The sequence below is a fragment of the Pithys albifrons genome, chromosome 11, assembly GCF_047495875.1.
Source record: "Pithys albifrons albifrons isolate INPA30051 chromosome 11, PitAlb_v1, whole genome shotgun sequence".
Taxonomy (NCBI): Eukaryota; Metazoa; Chordata; class Aves; order Passeriformes; family Thamnophilidae; genus Pithys; species Pithys albifrons.
The window spans coordinates 6,129,524-6,147,476 of NC_092468.1; the positions used below are offsets into that span (position 1 = coordinate 6,129,524).

Here is a 17,953-nt window from a genome sequence, read left to right on the forward strand (position 1 = left end):
AAAACTGGTGGTGAGGCATTGAGTGGAACAACAGAGGGCACCAGAGACTCCATCAGCCTGAAAAGAAAGTGATAAATAAAGCAGTTTTGATGCAGTCGAGTTCATTCCTGAGTGTCAGCGCTGCTGAGCTGTGACAGCGGGTTCCAGGACAGCTGTGCCCTGCACTGACACCTGTGGCATCCGCAGAAGGCCTTCCCTGCATCTACCCTGCAAGCTTTCTGAGGACTAAACCCACCTGACAGCCTCACAAGAAGCAGGTAATGGTTTTCAACTCTCCCCACATTAATGAGAGGCAGTGTGTTCTGCTCAGTTTTTCAGGGTGTGCTTTTTCTTAACTCTAGCCAGGGCTCCTGCTTGTGAATATAGAGGTCAGTCCTCTGCTGAACACGGGCCCCTTGGTTTCCTCCTGCTTTCACAGGAGGTTGTTTTGACTCAGTTTTGCAGCTACATGTGCCACTATTGGGGGTCTTCATCCCTTGCTTCAATTTCACACCAGTGCTTCTTACCGTGCCTTTTCCATGAGTGTGGGCACACCTGGCTCCAGGCACACTGTGGCACACCATCCTGGGAAACACCATGGGCTCTGTGTTCATATGGTGCCCAGCCCCGTGGGCTCAGCTGCTCCTCGGGGCACTGGTATGCATGCAGTGATTGGCTTTTCCACTGCAAGGTGACCCTAAATAGGCTGGCAGGGAGCAGCTGCAGGGTAACCACTGTAAGGACAGTGCAGCCAAGAACCTGTGTGACTGAAAGCCCAAGAGTGCTAGGACAACAGCTGTATGTTAGTTGCTCCATAAATTCTGCCCTAAAAATGACTGTATCCTGGTGGTTCAGTAATACTAAGTCAGTTCTGGTGCTAGTGCAGGTGCTGTGTTTTATTCTGTGGTTGCCAGATATGTCTCCTAATCTTGGACACTAAAAGCACTTTACTTTTTTCATGCAATCAGACAGTTTCACTCCAGTTTTTGTGTTAAAGTTTAGAAGATGCTGAGTTATGAGGCAATGTATTTTTACAAGATTGTAGGGATCTGGGCATTTTCCATACTTGCCTCATTGTAAACACTTCCTTTATGAGCTGCAAAGTCTAATTCATCCTCCTTGCTGGTAGTAGATGACCTGGAATATTTAAAGGATTATCAGAAGATAGTGTAAGTTTGCAGATCCGTGTTTTCTGCTCTAGCAGAATTTTGGCTTCCTACCTTTGAAGGCTGAGATCAGATACCTGTTGTCACTTGTCCTTCTTTCTCTGAAGACCTGTTATGTGCTAGAGGCGGTGGTGCTCATGCTGAAATGTTTCTCCCCAGCACGCTGCAGTGAGGAGAGGGGATTCATGCCTGGGGCAGCCAGTCCACAGCAGGCAACCACCCATCAGCCTGCAGCAGTGTTCCCACCGCCCCTGGGAATAAAGCCACCTGAGCTACCCACTCCTGGAAGGATTCAAGTCCTGAGGAGGTTCTCAGGCCCAGCAAGACCCTGAGCAAACCCATGGGGTGCCTTCAGCAGCAAAGCAAGGGCCTTGGATGGCAAATGGATAATGTTGCCCAGCTCTGCTGTGGGCTGCCCTAAAGGCAGTGGCTCTCTGATAATCACAGAAACAGCAAAGGCAAGGCAACAAAAATTATCATTCTGCTTTGCTCTTAACCAGGACTAGAGGAAAGGGGAGGCAGGCTTAACTCACTAGTAACTGCAAGAGAGGGTTGTTTCTGTGTTTTTGTTATCTAGCAGCAAGTGACAGTGTAACTTTGATGGTTAAGGGACTGACGGTGTGCAGGGGTATGAGAGCTGTAGAGCCATGAGAAGGAGGGCACTGCAGCAGGACCAGCCCAGAGGACTTGACACCGGGCTCAGTGTCATGCCTGCACTCTTTCCTTGCAGGGGCAGCCCAGCATGAACAACAGCACTGAAAATTATGTGGTGCGGGATGACGTTGCACTGCTTCAGCTGATTGTCTACATCCCAGTGCTCGTTTTGGGGATCCCACTGAACACAATTGCCTTCTGGGTCTTCTGCTGCAAACTCAAGAAGTGGACCGAGACCAAGGTGTACATGATCAACCTCATCATCGCGGACACTTCGCTGCTCGTTACTCTGCCTTTCATTATATATTTTTCCAAGTATAACCATCCCATAGACCAGCTGTGCTTTGCCATAGATAACATCTATTTTACAAACATGCCTATGAGCATCCTTATCATCACCCTGATTGCGATCGATCGATACATTGCAATCAAGTTCCCTCTGAAAGCAAAGATTCTTCGCTCACCGCTGAAATCAGCTTCTATCTGTGTCTTTCTTTGGATAACGTTGATAATTTATTCCAATGTGCTTCCAAGACTTCGCAATAGGTGGGAAAGATACTGCTTTCGGAAACAATCTCTTGACCCTAGTTATCTTTCATTATTCTATATTATTTTGGGGTATTTCATTCCCTTAGGAATTGTGATTTTTTGCTCAGTACAAGTCATCAGATGTCTCAAAAAGAAGATGACCACAAACCCTCATGAGACAAAATTAATCCAGAAAGCCATGTACATTATTTCTGTGAATTTGTGTGTGTTTGCTGTATGTTTCTCACCTTTGCACATCGCACTGCTCCTGAGGTTTGCAGTGGAAGTTGCTCAAGCTTCTTCTCTGGCTCCAGGTGTTACCACCTTTATTAGGATCTCTGCATGCTTAGCAAATTGTAACTGCTGTTTGGATGCATTTTGCTACTATTTTGCAGCCAAGGAATTTCAAGAATTTTCTTCTGTATTTCCCCGCTGTATATCTGTGAGGTCCAAGACGGGCCAAAGCCAAGAGTCACAGCCACCCACAGACCACGTCATGACACGAACAAGGTGTAGTGCATGACAAAGTGTAGTTGTTAAGTGCCATAGTGCTGCTGAAGTTTTGAGACAGAGCGATAGGTATAGGCATAGCTGCAAAAAGGAGCAACCCTCTCCAAAGAGTCTGATATTAACTTGAATTTTGTCCTGTCCTCGGTGACTTGACTCCAGCTCTGACTATGGTCTTGTATCATCATATTGCAGCTTCAGGCACCTCCTGGTGATGGCTGTATCTTCATTGGCTTCACAGTCTTTCAGTGTCTTCTGACTTGTAAACCTCTAAAAAATTTCCCTCCAAGGACTGCAAACCCATATTCTACTCATTTAAACCTAGAGACAACTAACTTTCTCAGTGACAACTATCAAATAGTTCCCCTACAAGCCTGTCACCTTCTTGTATCTGCAGATCATAGTTTGAAACCTCTGTCTAGACATTGGTCAAATAACGTAGCAAATGACTATTCCCATCACAGAAAGCATCTTCCATCCAAAGGTTAGATCTACCTGCTTTGTGTCAATACTTTGGCAGGTGGCCCACCATGATGGAAGATGCAGTGAGCAACTGTGGAATAAAAATGGATGAAACTACTCAGGTCATTAAGTTAATGATTTATGTCCCAATTCTCTTCTTTGGTGCATTATTTAATGCTCTAGCATTACTGGTGTTTCACTGCAAGCAGAGAAAAAGGGCCATGTGTGTATGGGACCAATTTAATCATTGCACACTGTTTGGACCTCATTCTGCTTTTTGAAGTCACTTTTCAAAGACAGGGAAAGATATGAGACAAATAGCAATTGGTCTTAAAAACCATCTGTTGGTTAAGGAGAAGTGCAAGTGTTGTTTCAGTCTTGTAGCTGTCAACAAATACGCTACAATTAACTATTTTCAGAGAGCAAGAGGCTCCTTGACAGGCAGCACTTACTATCCAGACAAGTGTCATTCAGCTAAGAAAAAGCCTTCTACTTCAGAAACAGCACAGCTTCAAATACATTTTTGGCTCCAGGATTCCCTTCTGGGGCTTTGCATCTCATTGGTTGTAAGGAATGCCCGATCCAAAAAATTATGATGACATTTTCTATTATTGTGAAAAAAATGAAGCTTGATTCTTATCCACCTGTTATCCTACTGTTAATCTGGAAAGCAAACAGCTGCTTTTTTTTTTTTTTTTTTTTGCAAACCCAGTCATGCTCTTGTTTTCTCCAGGCTAACATGGGGCACCTTCTCCAATTTCCAATGTGCTCCAAATACATTGTCCACTCTGAAATATAGAACAGGAATGCTTTTATATGTGTGGCCCCATGTATTGGTCTCATAATAACAGCAAATACTAACTTGTTGTTGAGATGCTTTGCTCCTCTTTCGTAACCAAAGAATTTCAGAGCACTTTATTCTTACCAAGCCTACAGTTTTTAAATCAAGGAAGGATCACAGACAAGACATTTGGTTAAACTAAACAGCTTCTGTGGCTTCACCCCAGCCTGCAGGTAAGCACTACACAGCCACTCACTTATTCAGTGTCAAAACCAGTACAACAGCTGCACTAAAGGACGTGGAGCTGCCATTCGTATACATAGCCAAACCTACTGCATCTAGAGCCATATGAAGTTAATGTTTTTGCCTTGTAGGAAATGAATCGAGGTCTCCCACTGTTTATGTTCTAAATTTAAAGAATTTAAGTGTTCCTTTTTGTTATTGTAAAGGGAAAATCAGTTGACTTCACAATCCCTGTCATCATTAAGTAATGTCTTTTGTTGTTTGCACTGAATGCTATGAAAACAAAAACCAAAACATACTTTTGCAAATGAAAATCTCATTGTAATATATCTATAGTAATATATCTATCTCATAGTATTACATCTACAAATAAATACTCACTTTATTATTATTAGAGTCCTCTATTGTTGATGCTAAACCTATACTGGCGATTGTGAGAGAAGACTTGAATATCACAGTATAAGATCTGCCTCACAACAGGGCATTTAACAGTGCAACCCAAAGATGAGAAAGGAGCTTTCTGATTCTCTGAAGATGTATGTTCTACCTTAGACAAAATTTATTTTTTGGTTTATTTGTAAAGCTTATGCGGGTTTCTGACATCCTCCTTCAGTCTGAACAAAATCTCAACTCCCTGAGTGCTCCAGTAAATGGAACAGATCAGTTACCAGTGCCTGGGCCACACCAAACTGCCAGCCACCACAGAGCACTGGAACAGCAATCCATGAGGTCAGCAACATGGTGATCCCCAAACCTTTTCCATTTCCTAGCACAAGAGCCTGACAAATGATGGTGGGGAGCAGCAGTCACAGTCCACCAACAGCCTCAAGTAGCAGGGCTAAACCACTGCAGTTTTCTCACATTTCAGCAAGATATAACTTTCCTGTACCTTAAAAGAAGAAGATGCTAACAGTGGCTTCAACTGTGAATGACCAAACTGACACTGCAGTCAAAATTTGGGCTCATTAATAAAACCCAAAAACCACAAAGAAAAGCCTACAAAGTAATCCAGGATCTTGCTTCTATGTGAGTAAGTAGCCATCTGATAGAGCATTTTTATCCCTCCTATGCATGAAAGACAAGGACTGGTATAAGGCAGTATTTTGCTGTTTGCTGGCATTTGGGCAGGCCTGAAACCTGAGTTGCCTCCAGGGGTTTGAGCTCCAGGAGCTGAAGGACACATACTGGGGAATTGTGAGCTGGGTGCTGCTTTGGGGTTTTGGAGTTTCTCTGTGATGTTGCTTCCTTGGTGCAGCACAGCTGTTCCAGTCACCAGCACTGCCTGGCAGTGCTCAGGGCATTCTGCAAGCAGCGAAGCAGCAGCAGGCAGGGGGAAGCTTTGCCATGCCCTCCCCGGTGTGTGTCACAGAGACACACAGCCAGTGCCTTCAGTGTTGGTGCTGCAGGAGTGTGGAGAGGGTTATAGCACAGAGAGCCCTGCCAGCACCTTATCTGTTTAGTGGCTCAGCTCCATACGCTTCTGAGGAAGGGGAAAGGGGAAACAGCCCCAAGAGCCAAGGCTGTTTGGCACACTTACCCTAACACTGCCATTTCACATGCTGTCCATGCTAAAAATAAGACTGACGTGTTTTGCTCCCAACCCTGTAGTTCCGTTTTGGTCAAGATCTGCTGTTGCAACATCACATCTTGCTGTGAGAAACCCACATGGGGCAGAGGCACTGCAGAAACCAAATGCTGCAGGATAACAGTGTTCCGTGTTCCTCTCCCATGTGTACCTCTTTCACATTGCCAGAGGGTCTGACCCAGTGCAGCTGGAGCCAGCAGGGCACAGACTCTGGGAAGAAAGGGTGATGGAGGTCTTCCCTTGCCGGGAAAGGATGCAGGAGCCCATCAAACCTGTCTGTGAGCAATCTCTACCGGGGTGCAGGGAAACCTCATCAGAAGGGCTTTCTTTGGCTGGTAAACAGTCTCAAACAGAACATCAGGCAGAGCTTAGAAGGGAAGGAAAAATTACTATGTAGAACAGAAATCAGTCTTGTAGATCAAAAGATGTAAATATCCAACAGGTTTTAGCAAATGCTTCCCTTAGATATGAAAAGCTACCTAGAAATTACAAGAAGTGAAATCATCCAGTACTGCTGCTGACAAAACCAAAAATAATTGTCCAGATGTGTCCTGAAAACTACCTGATTGTTTTATCACAACTTTCAGTAAGGATGAGGAATCAGACAAGTCCAAAATTTTAAAAGCATGAAATCTCACACCAAGGCTTTTAAATGTCAACCAAATTAGGCTTTTAAATGTCAACCAAGGCTTTTAAATGTCAACCAAAGTAGGAGTGGGGCAGATCACCAGACATTGTCTCTTTCCTAGGATAGAAGAAAAAAGGGAAAGTTCAGGCCAGTAACAACTTCACTATGCTCAGATCTGAAAAAAGGGCAGTTTCACAATGCATCTGGAATAGTAGATGGGAGGGAATAAATAGAAAGGCAAAAGTTAAATGGTTCTTTACCTTACTGGAATACATTGCCCCACTGGATACTTTCAATAAGAAAATCACTTTCCAGGCACAATGTTGTGGGCTGTGTCAGTAAAAGGCCCTTTGGGGCACCCTGGGAGCAGCAGTGCTCTCTGTACAGGCACTCGGTGGTGCTGTAGGTCCCTGAACTGTCCTGCCAGCGAGGAAGTGACAGCACAGCATGAGTGTCACCTGCACTGTGTCACAGGGTACAGCACTGACAGGGCTAGGATAGGCTGAGAACGGCAGCGACCAGGGAAAATACCAAGTGAGCATCATTGGTGTGTGGCAGAGGTGATTAAACCTGTGACTGCATGGAAGGAGGGGGCCATGAGCAGCTGCAGCCTGGAGGGTGGCTGATGGGTAGACGAGGTGGAGAGAAGAGAAACATGGGGATCCTGATGCAGTGCTGCCCAGGAATCAGACAGAAAGTTGAGAGCCTGACCAGGAGACATGTAAGTTCTCCACAGATAACAGTTTATCCCAGCTTTGCCTTCTGGTAGCTGATGTTGAGTTTGGTTTGACATATTCTGGTGAACCTGCTGATCACAGCCAACTGTTTTGTGCCTGGCACTATAGCTTGTTCCTCCCTTGAAACCTCACTGGGCTGAAGGGAAACCCTCATCTGTGCCCACAGCACCAAGGTGTGGATGGAAGCACCACACCAGACAGGTGCTATGGGCTGAGATCCTCCAGCCTTGATTTTGACTGCTCATGGTTTATACTGCTAGTGATTGTCCTGATATAGACAATAGGAGTGTATGAACAACACAGAATCAACAGAATCACAGAATATTCTGAATTGGAAGGGACCCACAAGGATCATTGAGTCCAGCTCTTAAGTGAATGACTCATGGAGGCATCTTGAGGATGATGCAAATTTATCTGTACAGTGGTGAAACTAAACCCAGAATCTGGATGACTTTGAAAACTAAAGTACTAAAAAGGATCATGACATGAAAATTATGTTGGTTAGATATCAGTGAGCTGGGTGTACTTATATGTCAGTAACTACTTATAAGCATCCACCAAGAAGTAGCCACAGAAGGCAATAGCGGTTCCTGGAAAGTCTGAAGTATTAAGGTAAGTCCTATACTGACTGTACACTTGCAAGGAATTATTTTCAAAGGCTGGCTTGTGATACACAGAATGCAGAAATACTTCTGCAGTTGCTCTAAGATGGCCTGGAAAGTGGGAAGGGGAAATATGTTTGCCTAAGACAGCAATTCCAGGTGCTAATATCAGGACCTTTAAGCTTATGATCAACTTCTCTGAGCTGTTCTGGTGAATGGGCTCCAATGGGCAGCCAAAGAGCATCCCCTGGCCAGCAGGCACCTGCAGCTGCAGGGCAGCTACAAAGTCAGCAGGTCAAAGGGTCACGGTGTCACATTTTCTCAGAATTGCTGGCTGATGAGCACTGTGGAAGACAAGAGAATTACTACAATTCAGAGTGAAACCCCTGTATAATAATCACAAAACTGCCTGCAAACCACAGACCTCTCCTCTCCAACAGCTTTGGGACTGGGGGCCTGTCAGGGCTGCTCTGTTCTGGGGCTCAGCAGTGTGACAGCAGGTGCCACTCCCTGCTCCAGTCCCAGCAGGAGTGGCAGTCTGGACGGCAGAAAAGAGGCCTCAGGACCTTCCAGGGCAATGGGTCCCCTCCAGGGAATGTGCACAGTCTGTTGGGCGAGGCAGGTCAATGGGCATTGCCCAGTGAAACATCAGGAAATGGAAAGCAAAGAGAAGGAAAAACCCGAAGCCATGGCTTGCTGGAGGAACTGCTGCAGGGAGCACATGACAGACAGAAGCGTTTCACCACACTGCAGGACTAATGCAGTCAACAGGAGGTGGTACAAGACAGACAAGCCCCAGACAACTGTGTTCAGGAGGGGCAGAGGTGCTTCCTTGGTCAGCATTGCTGCTGTCACAGCCACAGCAGCTGGCTGGTGATGTGTGAGGAGCACTGCTCACCATACCTGTACGGCGCTCTGCAGCTGCTCTGGAGGAACACGCTCTCTCCCAGGACACCAAGTGAGCAGGTAATTTCTCCTGGCTATTTACTGACATGGTTGCCGAAATTCTGCAAAGTGTTGCCTTTCCCCAGCCATGGTGAGACATCAAAATGCTGGTGGAGAAATAGAAAGGGTCAGAGCCAATGTATTTTCAGAGGTTTATTTTGAGACCGGCCGCATTCTACGTGTTTTGGATGCTTATCGGCTGCCTCAGCCTTTCCTAGAGCTCCCTGTTGTCTGTTACGATCTACCCTTTTAACTTAAGGGCTCGTAACTCATTTCTCTGGTCCAAAGGACAGAGCTGCTGCAGGTATCTGCTGTTGTCTCACCTCTGAAGAGGTGTCCTGGAATGATTCCTCTGAGGCATGATTTTCAAAGCTAACCAAGAGTACACAGATGCTGCAGCATTGCCCTACAGTTTACTCACTGGGGATGCTTTTGAGCCTCACGAACTTGCACCCATGGAACCATGTTCCCCTTGCAGGGAAAATCCAAAGACATATCAGACATCCTGGGTCTTTTCTGTCCGTTAATAGTTGCAGCTGGAATATGCTTCTCCATTAACTCCTCCAAAAGCAGTATTGCCCTTAGATCCAAGGTGATAAACCCAACCATTAGACCAAAACCAGCTCACCTCTTTCACATGGCTGCCAATCACATTTCTTGCAATAGCATTGGTGGATTTTTTTGTATTGGAATTGTGGCAGATTGCTGTTATACTTCTGAGATAACAACCAACTTGGATGATCCTTGAAAGGCAGCAAGTAGATTCTAATACTTTGATTCTCACTGCAGACCACTAAATGCTACCTCTGAGGACAGGATTCAATGGCAGCCAAACCTCATGAGAGATTTAGTAATATTTTCCCTTATCATTAATGAGAAGGGATGCAAAGAAAGCTCAGGACTGAAGGGGAGAACAGCTGTCTTTTTGACACACATCTCCTGGAACATTTTGAGCTGTTTTGATGCTGGCTGGCTTCAACTGAGCACTGCTATAAGGGAAGGGATGGCAGCTGGGTTTAGGCTTTCCCTTTTCATTATCAGATGTTTGTATCAGCTCACAGAACTCCTACATTCAGGATATCTGCTGCTGCCTGATCCAAGTCTGACCACAATAGAGGCCCACGCACTTCCCCCTGCCTCTCTCCTGGAGCAGTCTTCCTAGATGGTACCCAGAGAGAACCTGTGCTTTTCTCTCCTCCACAACTGATCAGGCATGTGTTCCTGACCCTCTTCATCCCACCAGATACCCTACAGACAGCTTTGCACAGTCATCTCCATGGCTGTATTTTTGTGGTTGGTGAAGCCCTGAACTCTTTGAATTAAAATTAATCTTTGATTCAATCCAGAGGCTCACTTCTAAAAGGTTTAATCTGCTTTTGCAGGAACTATGACTTTAACCACCTCCAAAATGAACCTCAGCAGCTGCAATATCACGGTCGATGACAGTTTTCCACTTGTCCAGCTCTGTGTTTATATCCCAGTTATGGCTTTTGGCATTTTGCTGAATGTGTTGGCGCTGTGGGTGTTCTGCTGCAAACTCAGCAAATGGACAGAAACCAGAGTATACATGGTCAACTTGGCTGTGGCAGACTGCTTGCTGCTCTTCACCTTGCCTTTTAAAGCATTATACCAGTTCAAGCATCTGAAGGTAGACAGATGGTGCCTGGCTCTGGAAAGTGGCTATTTCATAAACCGCTTCATGAGCATCAGTATCATGACCATTGTAGCAGCTCATAGGTACCTTGCAATCAAGCACCCTTTGAAAGCCAGGGCACTGAGATCACCTCTGAAGGCAGCTTTTGTCTTAGGGTTTCTTTGGATAGTCATCATCTGTAAGATGACCTTCATTAAAATATTAGAGCCTCGAAGACAAGATGAGCTTTGCTTTGAAAAATCTTCTACGAAACCCTCAGTGGTCATACTGGTTGTCATTCTTGCAGAGTTTTTCATACCATTGGTCATTCTGAGTTATTGCTCCATACAAGTCATTGCAGAACTCAGGAGAAAGAAGAATGAAGACTGTCACAAGGAAAAGTTAATCAGGAAAGCTGTCTACATCGTGTCCGCAAACACAGCTCTGTTCATCATATGCTTTTTACCTGTTTACCTGGGGCACCTCCTTCGCTTTATCTTGGAGTCCATCAGCTCCAGCTGCTCCACAATACGGAGCGTTAACAACTTCGTTCACTTCTCATCAGTCCTCGCAAGCACAAACTGCTGCCTGGATGCTATTTGTTACTACTTTGTCAGCAAGGAATTTAAGGAAGCATCTTCCAAGCTAGCAACGTCCAAAGCTGAAGCCAGTGAAGAAGATGAAATTCAGCTCTCACACTGTTGTAGTTTGGGATTATTATGTAAATTCTCTCCCCTGCCACTAACTGCCCATGCCAGCAGTTAACAAAAGAAGCAGTTAACTACTGATCACTTGGATGGGGGCAGGTTTTGTCTCTTTTGTTTTTTGGGGACATTTTTTTTTCCTTAGCTCCGTGGAAGGCAGGAGCGGAGCGGTGGCTGCCGAGGAGAGAAGTGGCTCTGCTGGCACTGCTGGGGCTTCTGGCTGAGCTGCTGCTTTTTTCTCCTCGCCGTGGCTGTTTCTCCCGGTTCCTGCATCTGGGATCCCGGCCTCTGTTGCAGTCTGACCACCGCCTGCACTGACCACCGCCTGCACCGTCACAGCCTGCCCGCCCCGGCCGGGGCAGTGACCCAGGAGAGAGAGAGGTTTGCAGGTGCTTTTGCAGGACACGTGGTGGTTCCCCACTTTCAGCTTTCTTTTTCATTCATCTGGGACAAGAGACACAGAGTTCATCTGAGAGCTAACCACTCGTCTGGCTCGCTGGAGAGGGACTGGGAACTGCTGGGAACTCACTCCGCAGCCAGCCGGACTGTGACATTTGACACTGCTTGAGTATAACTTTTCCTCCTGGAGGAAAACCTGCTGGGTTTTGGTTTTGGGGTTTTTTTTCCTTTCTTTTGTGGTGTTGGGGAAGCGGTTTGCACTAGTCTGTTTATATATAGCACTTAAGAACAGTTATCCTTCTTCTATTAAAATTCCTTTTTTTCTTAAATTTGATAAAGAGTGGTGTGATTATTGTGGAGAAGGCCCCCTCCCCCGCTTGTGGGTAAACATTTTGGTTTCTTTCCCCTCAAACCAAGACACACACATAACACACTAGGGCAAAACACAGCAAACATTTTATACTTGCTGTGTTCATGTTCAACTGGGACTCAATAGCAAGCTTTTGCATTTCCTTTTTCATGAGAGTGGGATAGAGGGACATTTTGCTAAAGCAAAACATTCAGAATTATGAAAATTAGCTCTAATTCAGGCAACCACTGCAGTCCAGATCCTGGTGTAATGATCTAGATTACTGTTCTCTGCCTCATGCAATTTTGAGTAAAATGATAGATTTCTCCTCCAAAAAATCCCCCGTCTTTCATTTTCCCAGGAAACCAAAAACAAGTAAAGGAATGGGTTTTGTCCCTCATCGCCACCTTGGATCAGTTTTTGTGCCGCTATGACAAAGAAACAGAGGCTATTCCAAATATGAAAAAAATCAAAAAGGATTCAGGGTGAAACCACTTCAGAAAAAGAAAGGATGGTGTTTCTGTAAGTCATCAACTTTTTGGGTTTTTGTTGTTAATAATGCACAATCCCAGTAGCAGAGGCAGATTTAGCCCGCTTTACACAATTTTACAGCAATGTAACAGCTACAGAATGGTCCCCATTGCAATACAAGAACAGAAGAAATTGCAGTTGCTTTTACTGGGGAAAAACTTGATATCAAAAATGTTTGAGTCAAATGGCATTAAAACTACTATCCAAAGAGTTGGTGCAGGGCAGTGGGAATAAGGACTCTGTATAAGGATTCTCCTATTCAACCTTATAATGTAAAGGACTGCCTAAAGAAAGTGGCAGCAAGAAATAGACCTAAATAAAATTGTATCTCTAGCACAGAATTCAGTTTCTTAATGAGTTAAGTGGAAAAGGTGGGAGTATGTGTGGTACAGAACCTGCTCTACTGTCTGCCCTAGAGGGATAGCTCAGCTTCTTGCTGTCCAAGCAAGAGGCAGCAGGTGTGAGCTGCAGCTGAGACTGGGGTTTTCCAAGGCAGAGCATTGCATGGCACCACAAACAGCTAAGTAGGTGAAGCTACTAACAGGCCTCAGACCACATGCCCCAAGATGGGATGTACCCGGCACACACCTCCACTCAAACCTCCTAATCCCAGACTGGGCTACCAGCCTGGATGTGCTGGGTCAAACCCTGCTGCCACCTAAGCAGCCCTAGAGCCCCCACACGCAGAGAGGTATTTGCATCTTCTCCTACTGAAGGCACATGCCAAAAGGAGAAACCACCTCAGGGATAGCCCCTATTGCAGACAATGGCTACTCAGAGCCTTCCATCCACCTGGGCAGGGGCGGTGGTGCTGCTCAGAAAAGCCCCTGCCACCTGAACAGGACAGTAGCAAAACCCTGCCAGTTCCCGAGGGGATGCAGTTTCTCACCACACTTCCTAGAGATTCAGGTAGAAATGGGGCTATTTATTCTGTAATCACCAAAATCAGAAGCAGAACCTCTCCTTTGCTTACTACATAATGGAGAGGGTGGAGAGGGAGGAGAGAAGGGGCTCTGGCGGAAAAAAGAAAACCTTTTAAGGAGGTTGGTTTCTCCCCTTTTCTACACTTGCATTTTCTTTGAAAAGATCAAAGCAGCAACAAAAAGCACTTTGCATGCAGAATTGGGTTATCTCCTGCTGGCTCAGCCCAAGGTGCAGCAGGGCCCTGGCAAGGACTGGCACTACTCAGCCAGGCACAGCAGGGCTCATACCTTGCCTTCCCCAGCCCAGTGTGCTCATGGGTCGCCCACATCACTGTAGTAACACAGGCACCTTTGTGACTGTAATTCGATGAACTGTTCCCCAATAGGCCTAAACACACCTTTCAGATCACCTCCCCAGTACAGGATTTGTTTGGTGAGAGCACAGCAATTTGAGAGATTACCTAATTGCCAATGTGCTTTTTCTACACCTCCAGTCTCCCCAGCATGGTTGTGAGCTCTTCAGAGCTAAAAGCTCTGCAGAAACCCAATTGCTATTTCAGATGGGCAGGAAAAAAACCCTTCTAGCTCCACTAACCGCTAATTAAAGGGTGGAGGAGATACAAAGACAACAAAGAATTTTCGAGAACATTCTGTTAAGCCACCTAACTTCTAGTAACGCCTCTTCCTCTTGCAGCCTTTCCCCTTGAAATACATGCCTTGAACGCTTGGCCCAAGAGACAAAGTACCTCACCACAGAAACCTCACCTCAGAGCCTCTGTACACCTGGGAGTCCTGGGGTGCTTACTGAGGTTTCAAGATGGGGGGTGTCTTGGAGGGGCTGTACAGTAGACTCGGGTTGTGCCAAGGTGGTGCTGGGCAGGGAGTGGAGGGATGGTCCTCACTGCCACCACAGCCTCGCAGCAGCCCTGAGCCTGAGCCAGGACCAAGATCAGCACCACTGCTCCAGATAACTGTCCAGGAGCAGCTGGTTACCAAGGGCAAAGAGGCAGGACAGCACGTTCTACTCTCAGAAAAGAGATGTGATAAACTATCCCTTTGACATTGGACTGAAACTTCTGTTCTTCACCATTCAGGCAGGGCAGTCAGGGATTCAAATGTGCTGAGGCTGAAATATTCGGCACAAGGACCAAGAAACCACCTCAGGCTTAGAAAAGTGGTTTATGCTGTTTGCTTTGTTCACTGTTTTTGCTTCTCCCACCTCGGGCTTTTGAGCCGATTTAGTGGAAAGAATGTCCCCTAAATTCATAACTCACCTGGCCAAGCTCTCTCACACGGTATAGAGAGAAGTTAAGGGATGAATCAAGCAGTGAGGAGACACCAGTGACCTACTGTAGCAGACATTTCTGGTGGGCTCAGCAGCCTCTGGGAGACAAGGGGAATCCAAGCACTTGCTGACAAGAAACTGATTCTACCACCAGTGCCTGGAAGGCAGACAGCCCTCACCCACGGACAGACAGACCGCAACCATCCAAGAGGTGCAGGCCTTGCCTGGCTTGCTTTTATCTTGCTGCAAAAACCTACCTCACCACATCTGCCAGGCTTTTAAATATGTGCAGCTTAACCTTCACACTCTGTCTTTCAGACTTCCCATATTTCTCTGGAGCCAAGTCTGGGCAGCATCAACCTTGTGTTTTCCAAGTAATGAGGGTACAGGTGCTAGAAGGGCTGGAACCTGCACTCACAGGCTGGCCAAGCAGACATCTCCCAACGTGCATGAAGGCATCCTGCCCTCATCCAGCCATGCTGCCCTCCCAACAGCTGCAGGACACAGGTAGGACAGACACCTTGCACTGGCAACTACCACATTATATTAATTCTATGATTCTGTGAACTGATGGTAGAGCTGGATAAAGCCAGTGTGGTACCTGCCAAAAACACTGAATGGACTTGTTACAAAAACAGATCTATTGGAAGCACAAGTGGAGCTGCTGCAGCACTAGAGGTGGCTGCACAGGAAGGATACACACACACACAGAGTGCAGCTAAACATCCAAACCTCTCTCTGACTTTCATGTGGCTGCTCACAGAGGTCTGGTAACATCTCACACCAGATTTTGTGCTTGGGGCTTTCCGTTTGCTGTTGCTGTCACATTTTAAACGAACTCTGCTGTCAAGTACTGAACCAAGGCAGCTGACCGAAAAATGAGAGTTCAGCTGAATGTCAGGTGTGGGGGGAAAGTGTGAAAGCTGCCACCAAATTGTGACATACTTCAAAAATATTTTTATTGGAGACAGAAAAAGAGGGCACTTCTGGGGAAGTGAAAATTGGGGTGTGTCATTATCATTAGCCTGAGATAGAAGCAATCTTACTCAGTTTCTGAATGAAGACTCAGAAGCATCACCAAGTTGCTCTAAGGGGATGAGCTGTGTGCATGCACCAGCCAGGAACAGTGTCTGACACCATGCACTCCTCATTCCTCAACATGCGAAAAGGCTGCAGCAGCTGCAACCCTGTCTATCAGAAACCCTGGCAGCGGTCTGCCAGCAGCTTTACTAACTTCAAAATTCCATTTCGCTTCTGCCTGCTGACATTTTTCTACCCAGATGAACACTTTCTAATTCTACCTTTCTGTCCCTTGACTATCAAGCCAGGCTCCCTGCTGTGGTTTGGTAAAAATTTAGCACAGATAGTTCAAGCCTGACTTCTATCACCCTCAAAATTGCAAGAGCAAATTTGTGGATGTCTTGTCCCTGATGGGTACACAGCTCCCAGTCCCTTGTTTAACTGTTGCTTTATGTTGCTGTGTAAAAATGGGCTCCAGTAGCATCACATTTTCACCAAAAGTCACACAGCACCAACCAAAGGACCAGCTTTTCCCAGTGCCCCAGCAGAGAGACTGCCATTATGCACACCCCATGAGGGTCACACATCTCCGTCCTGATGCAGTTATTTCATGACTTGCTTAATTCAACACATTTACACTTCAGCCTGTCACAAAGTTTATTATTAATATTAATATTCTCTTCCTGAGAAGAGCCCGTGGTGGCAGACAGAAGGGGACTGCATGATCTAATCTGGTTCTGCAGAAGCAGGACAGCAACAAAGAATTGCTCACCAGACAGCGCAGGCAGAAGATCAGGAGTGATCTTGGGGCAGGAAGGAAGAGATTCTTGTTTGAGCTATAATTTAATGATAATTTAGATCTTTTATTGCTACTCACTTTCTTCCCTTGCTAATTATTTTGGTGAATGGAAAAAGGTGGCTGGTAGTCCAACACTTTTTTACTCCCTCAATGAAAACTGAGTAAACATGGAGAATTAAATCCTTTTTTATCACTCCCAGGCTGCTTCTTGTCATGTTCTGAGCACCGGCTATACCAGATTGGATCGATATTTAACACACCCTTGGGGGTGGCTCTGAGTCCCTGCTGGCATGTCCAGAGGGGCAGAGCAAGCTCTGTGCCCGGGAGGAGCCCACCCACCAGCCACGGCCCTTCAGCATCAGTGGGACTGCTCTCTGCCACTGCAGTTACATGTTTTCATCTCGAGTCACATGGCCGCATTCACAGGGTTTTAGCCATTTTAGAGAAGCCGCGGATTTGGCTCCTGGTTTGTTTTTAAAGAAACAGAACTTTGAAAAACATCAAAAGTGCAATAAAGTGGTCAATGATAAAAGATATGCAACGTTAATAATAGGCCAGGAATTATTCTCTTTTACCAGCTGGCTGGACTCCAGTGGTGAATTTTGTCCCTTTGGGAAGAGCAGATGATATTTTCAGTGGGCAGAGAGCAGCAAGGGGTGATCTGGAGGGATGATGGTCTGCAGTGGTCCCAGCTCTGTAAGAGGGGATGGGGAGCACAAATACAACAGCACTGATCCAGGTAAGCACGTCTGGATTTTGGTGGGGATTTCTGTTTGGTTTGTAAGATTCTTCTGTTCTAACGTCTCATCAGGGACCTCAGAGCTATTTCAGTCACAGCAGGGAGGTTTCAGTAGAGGCAGATGCTTCACCACCTTCCCTGCTAGGTAAAGCACGATATGGGCAATGGAAGCACTGCAATGAACTCCCTGCATCCAACGCTGACCTCCTGCTGGCCTGCACAGAGCAGCACCACCTCTGTCCTGGATACCCACTGCCTTCCCCCGTGAAAGGGAGGTGGATCCCACCACCTGCCTGCCTGGGACAGGGAGACTAACCAACAGCATTTCCCACTGTTTTCCAAAATGATAAGAATAAAAAAAAAAAAAGAGAGAGAGAGATTAAAAAAGAGAAAAAGAGCCTCCCATGAAGATGAGGGCATGGCAGAAAAAGCACTTTCAAAAAGGCAAAGGCCTCATTTAAAGTCTCACCCCAGGGTTGAACTGTGCTGCTGGTAACAATTTATCTACACTGAAAGACCGATTTTAAGTGAAGATACTGAAACCAGTTATGAAATTCAGCCTATTTCTGTTTTTTTAATCAATTCACATTGGGTTTTTTTTCTAGTGAACTCCAGACTGACTTATTTTCATTGCTGTATTTCAACATTTTTCTCTTCATCAGAAATAAAAGAACCCCTCAATTCTACCTTCCTTCAAACATTTCCCTATTTAACTTCTTAACATATATATTTTCATGGTAAAAGTGGCTGAAGG

General features: G+C 45.9%; 2 protein-coding genes and 1 long non-coding RNA gene across 4 annotated transcripts in view; 2 read left to right on the forward strand and 1 right to left on the reverse strand.

Moving 5' to 3' along the window:
• Positions 1 to 114: 114 nt before the first annotated feature.
• Positions 115 to 4,711, forward strand: LOC139676894 (G-protein coupled receptor 35-like). The gene is made up of 2 exons (XM_071566325.1): positions 115 to 257; positions 1,876 to 4,711. The coding sequence occupies exon 2, from the start codon at positions 1,888 to 1,890 to the stop codon at positions 2,848 to 2,850; it is 963 nt and encodes a 320-aa protein (XP_071422426.1). The 5' UTR covers positions 115 to 257; positions 1,876 to 1,887; the 3' UTR covers positions 2,851 to 4,711.
• A 2,344-nt stretch (positions 4,712 to 7,055) lies between these two features.
• On the forward strand, positions 7,056 to 11,891 carry LOC139677163 (G-protein coupled receptor 35-like). Of its 2 annotated transcripts, none has more exons than XM_071566862.1 (2): positions 7,056 to 7,254; positions 10,200 to 11,891. In XM_071566862.1, the coding sequence occupies exon 2, from the start codon at positions 10,205 to 10,207 to the stop codon at positions 11,213 to 11,215; it is 1,011 nt and encodes a 336-aa protein (XP_071422963.1). In that variant the 5' UTR covers positions 7,056 to 7,254; positions 10,200 to 10,204; the 3' UTR covers positions 11,216 to 11,891. The 2 variants fall into 2 exon arrangements, with proteins under 2 accessions (XP_071422963.1, XP_071422962.1); XM_071566861.1 differs by lacking the exon at positions 7,056 to 7,254 and adding an exon at positions 7,262 to 8,838.
• Positions 8,798 to 17,953, reverse strand: part of LOC139677164 (uncharacterized) — a 40,629-nt gene continuing 31,473 nt past the window's right edge. Inside the window, exon 4 of the long non-coding RNA XR_011698780.1 lies at positions 8,798 to 8,924. This is a non-coding gene — a long non-coding RNA (uncharacterized lncRNA). The remainder of the gene's footprint in view (positions 8,925 to 17,953) is intronic.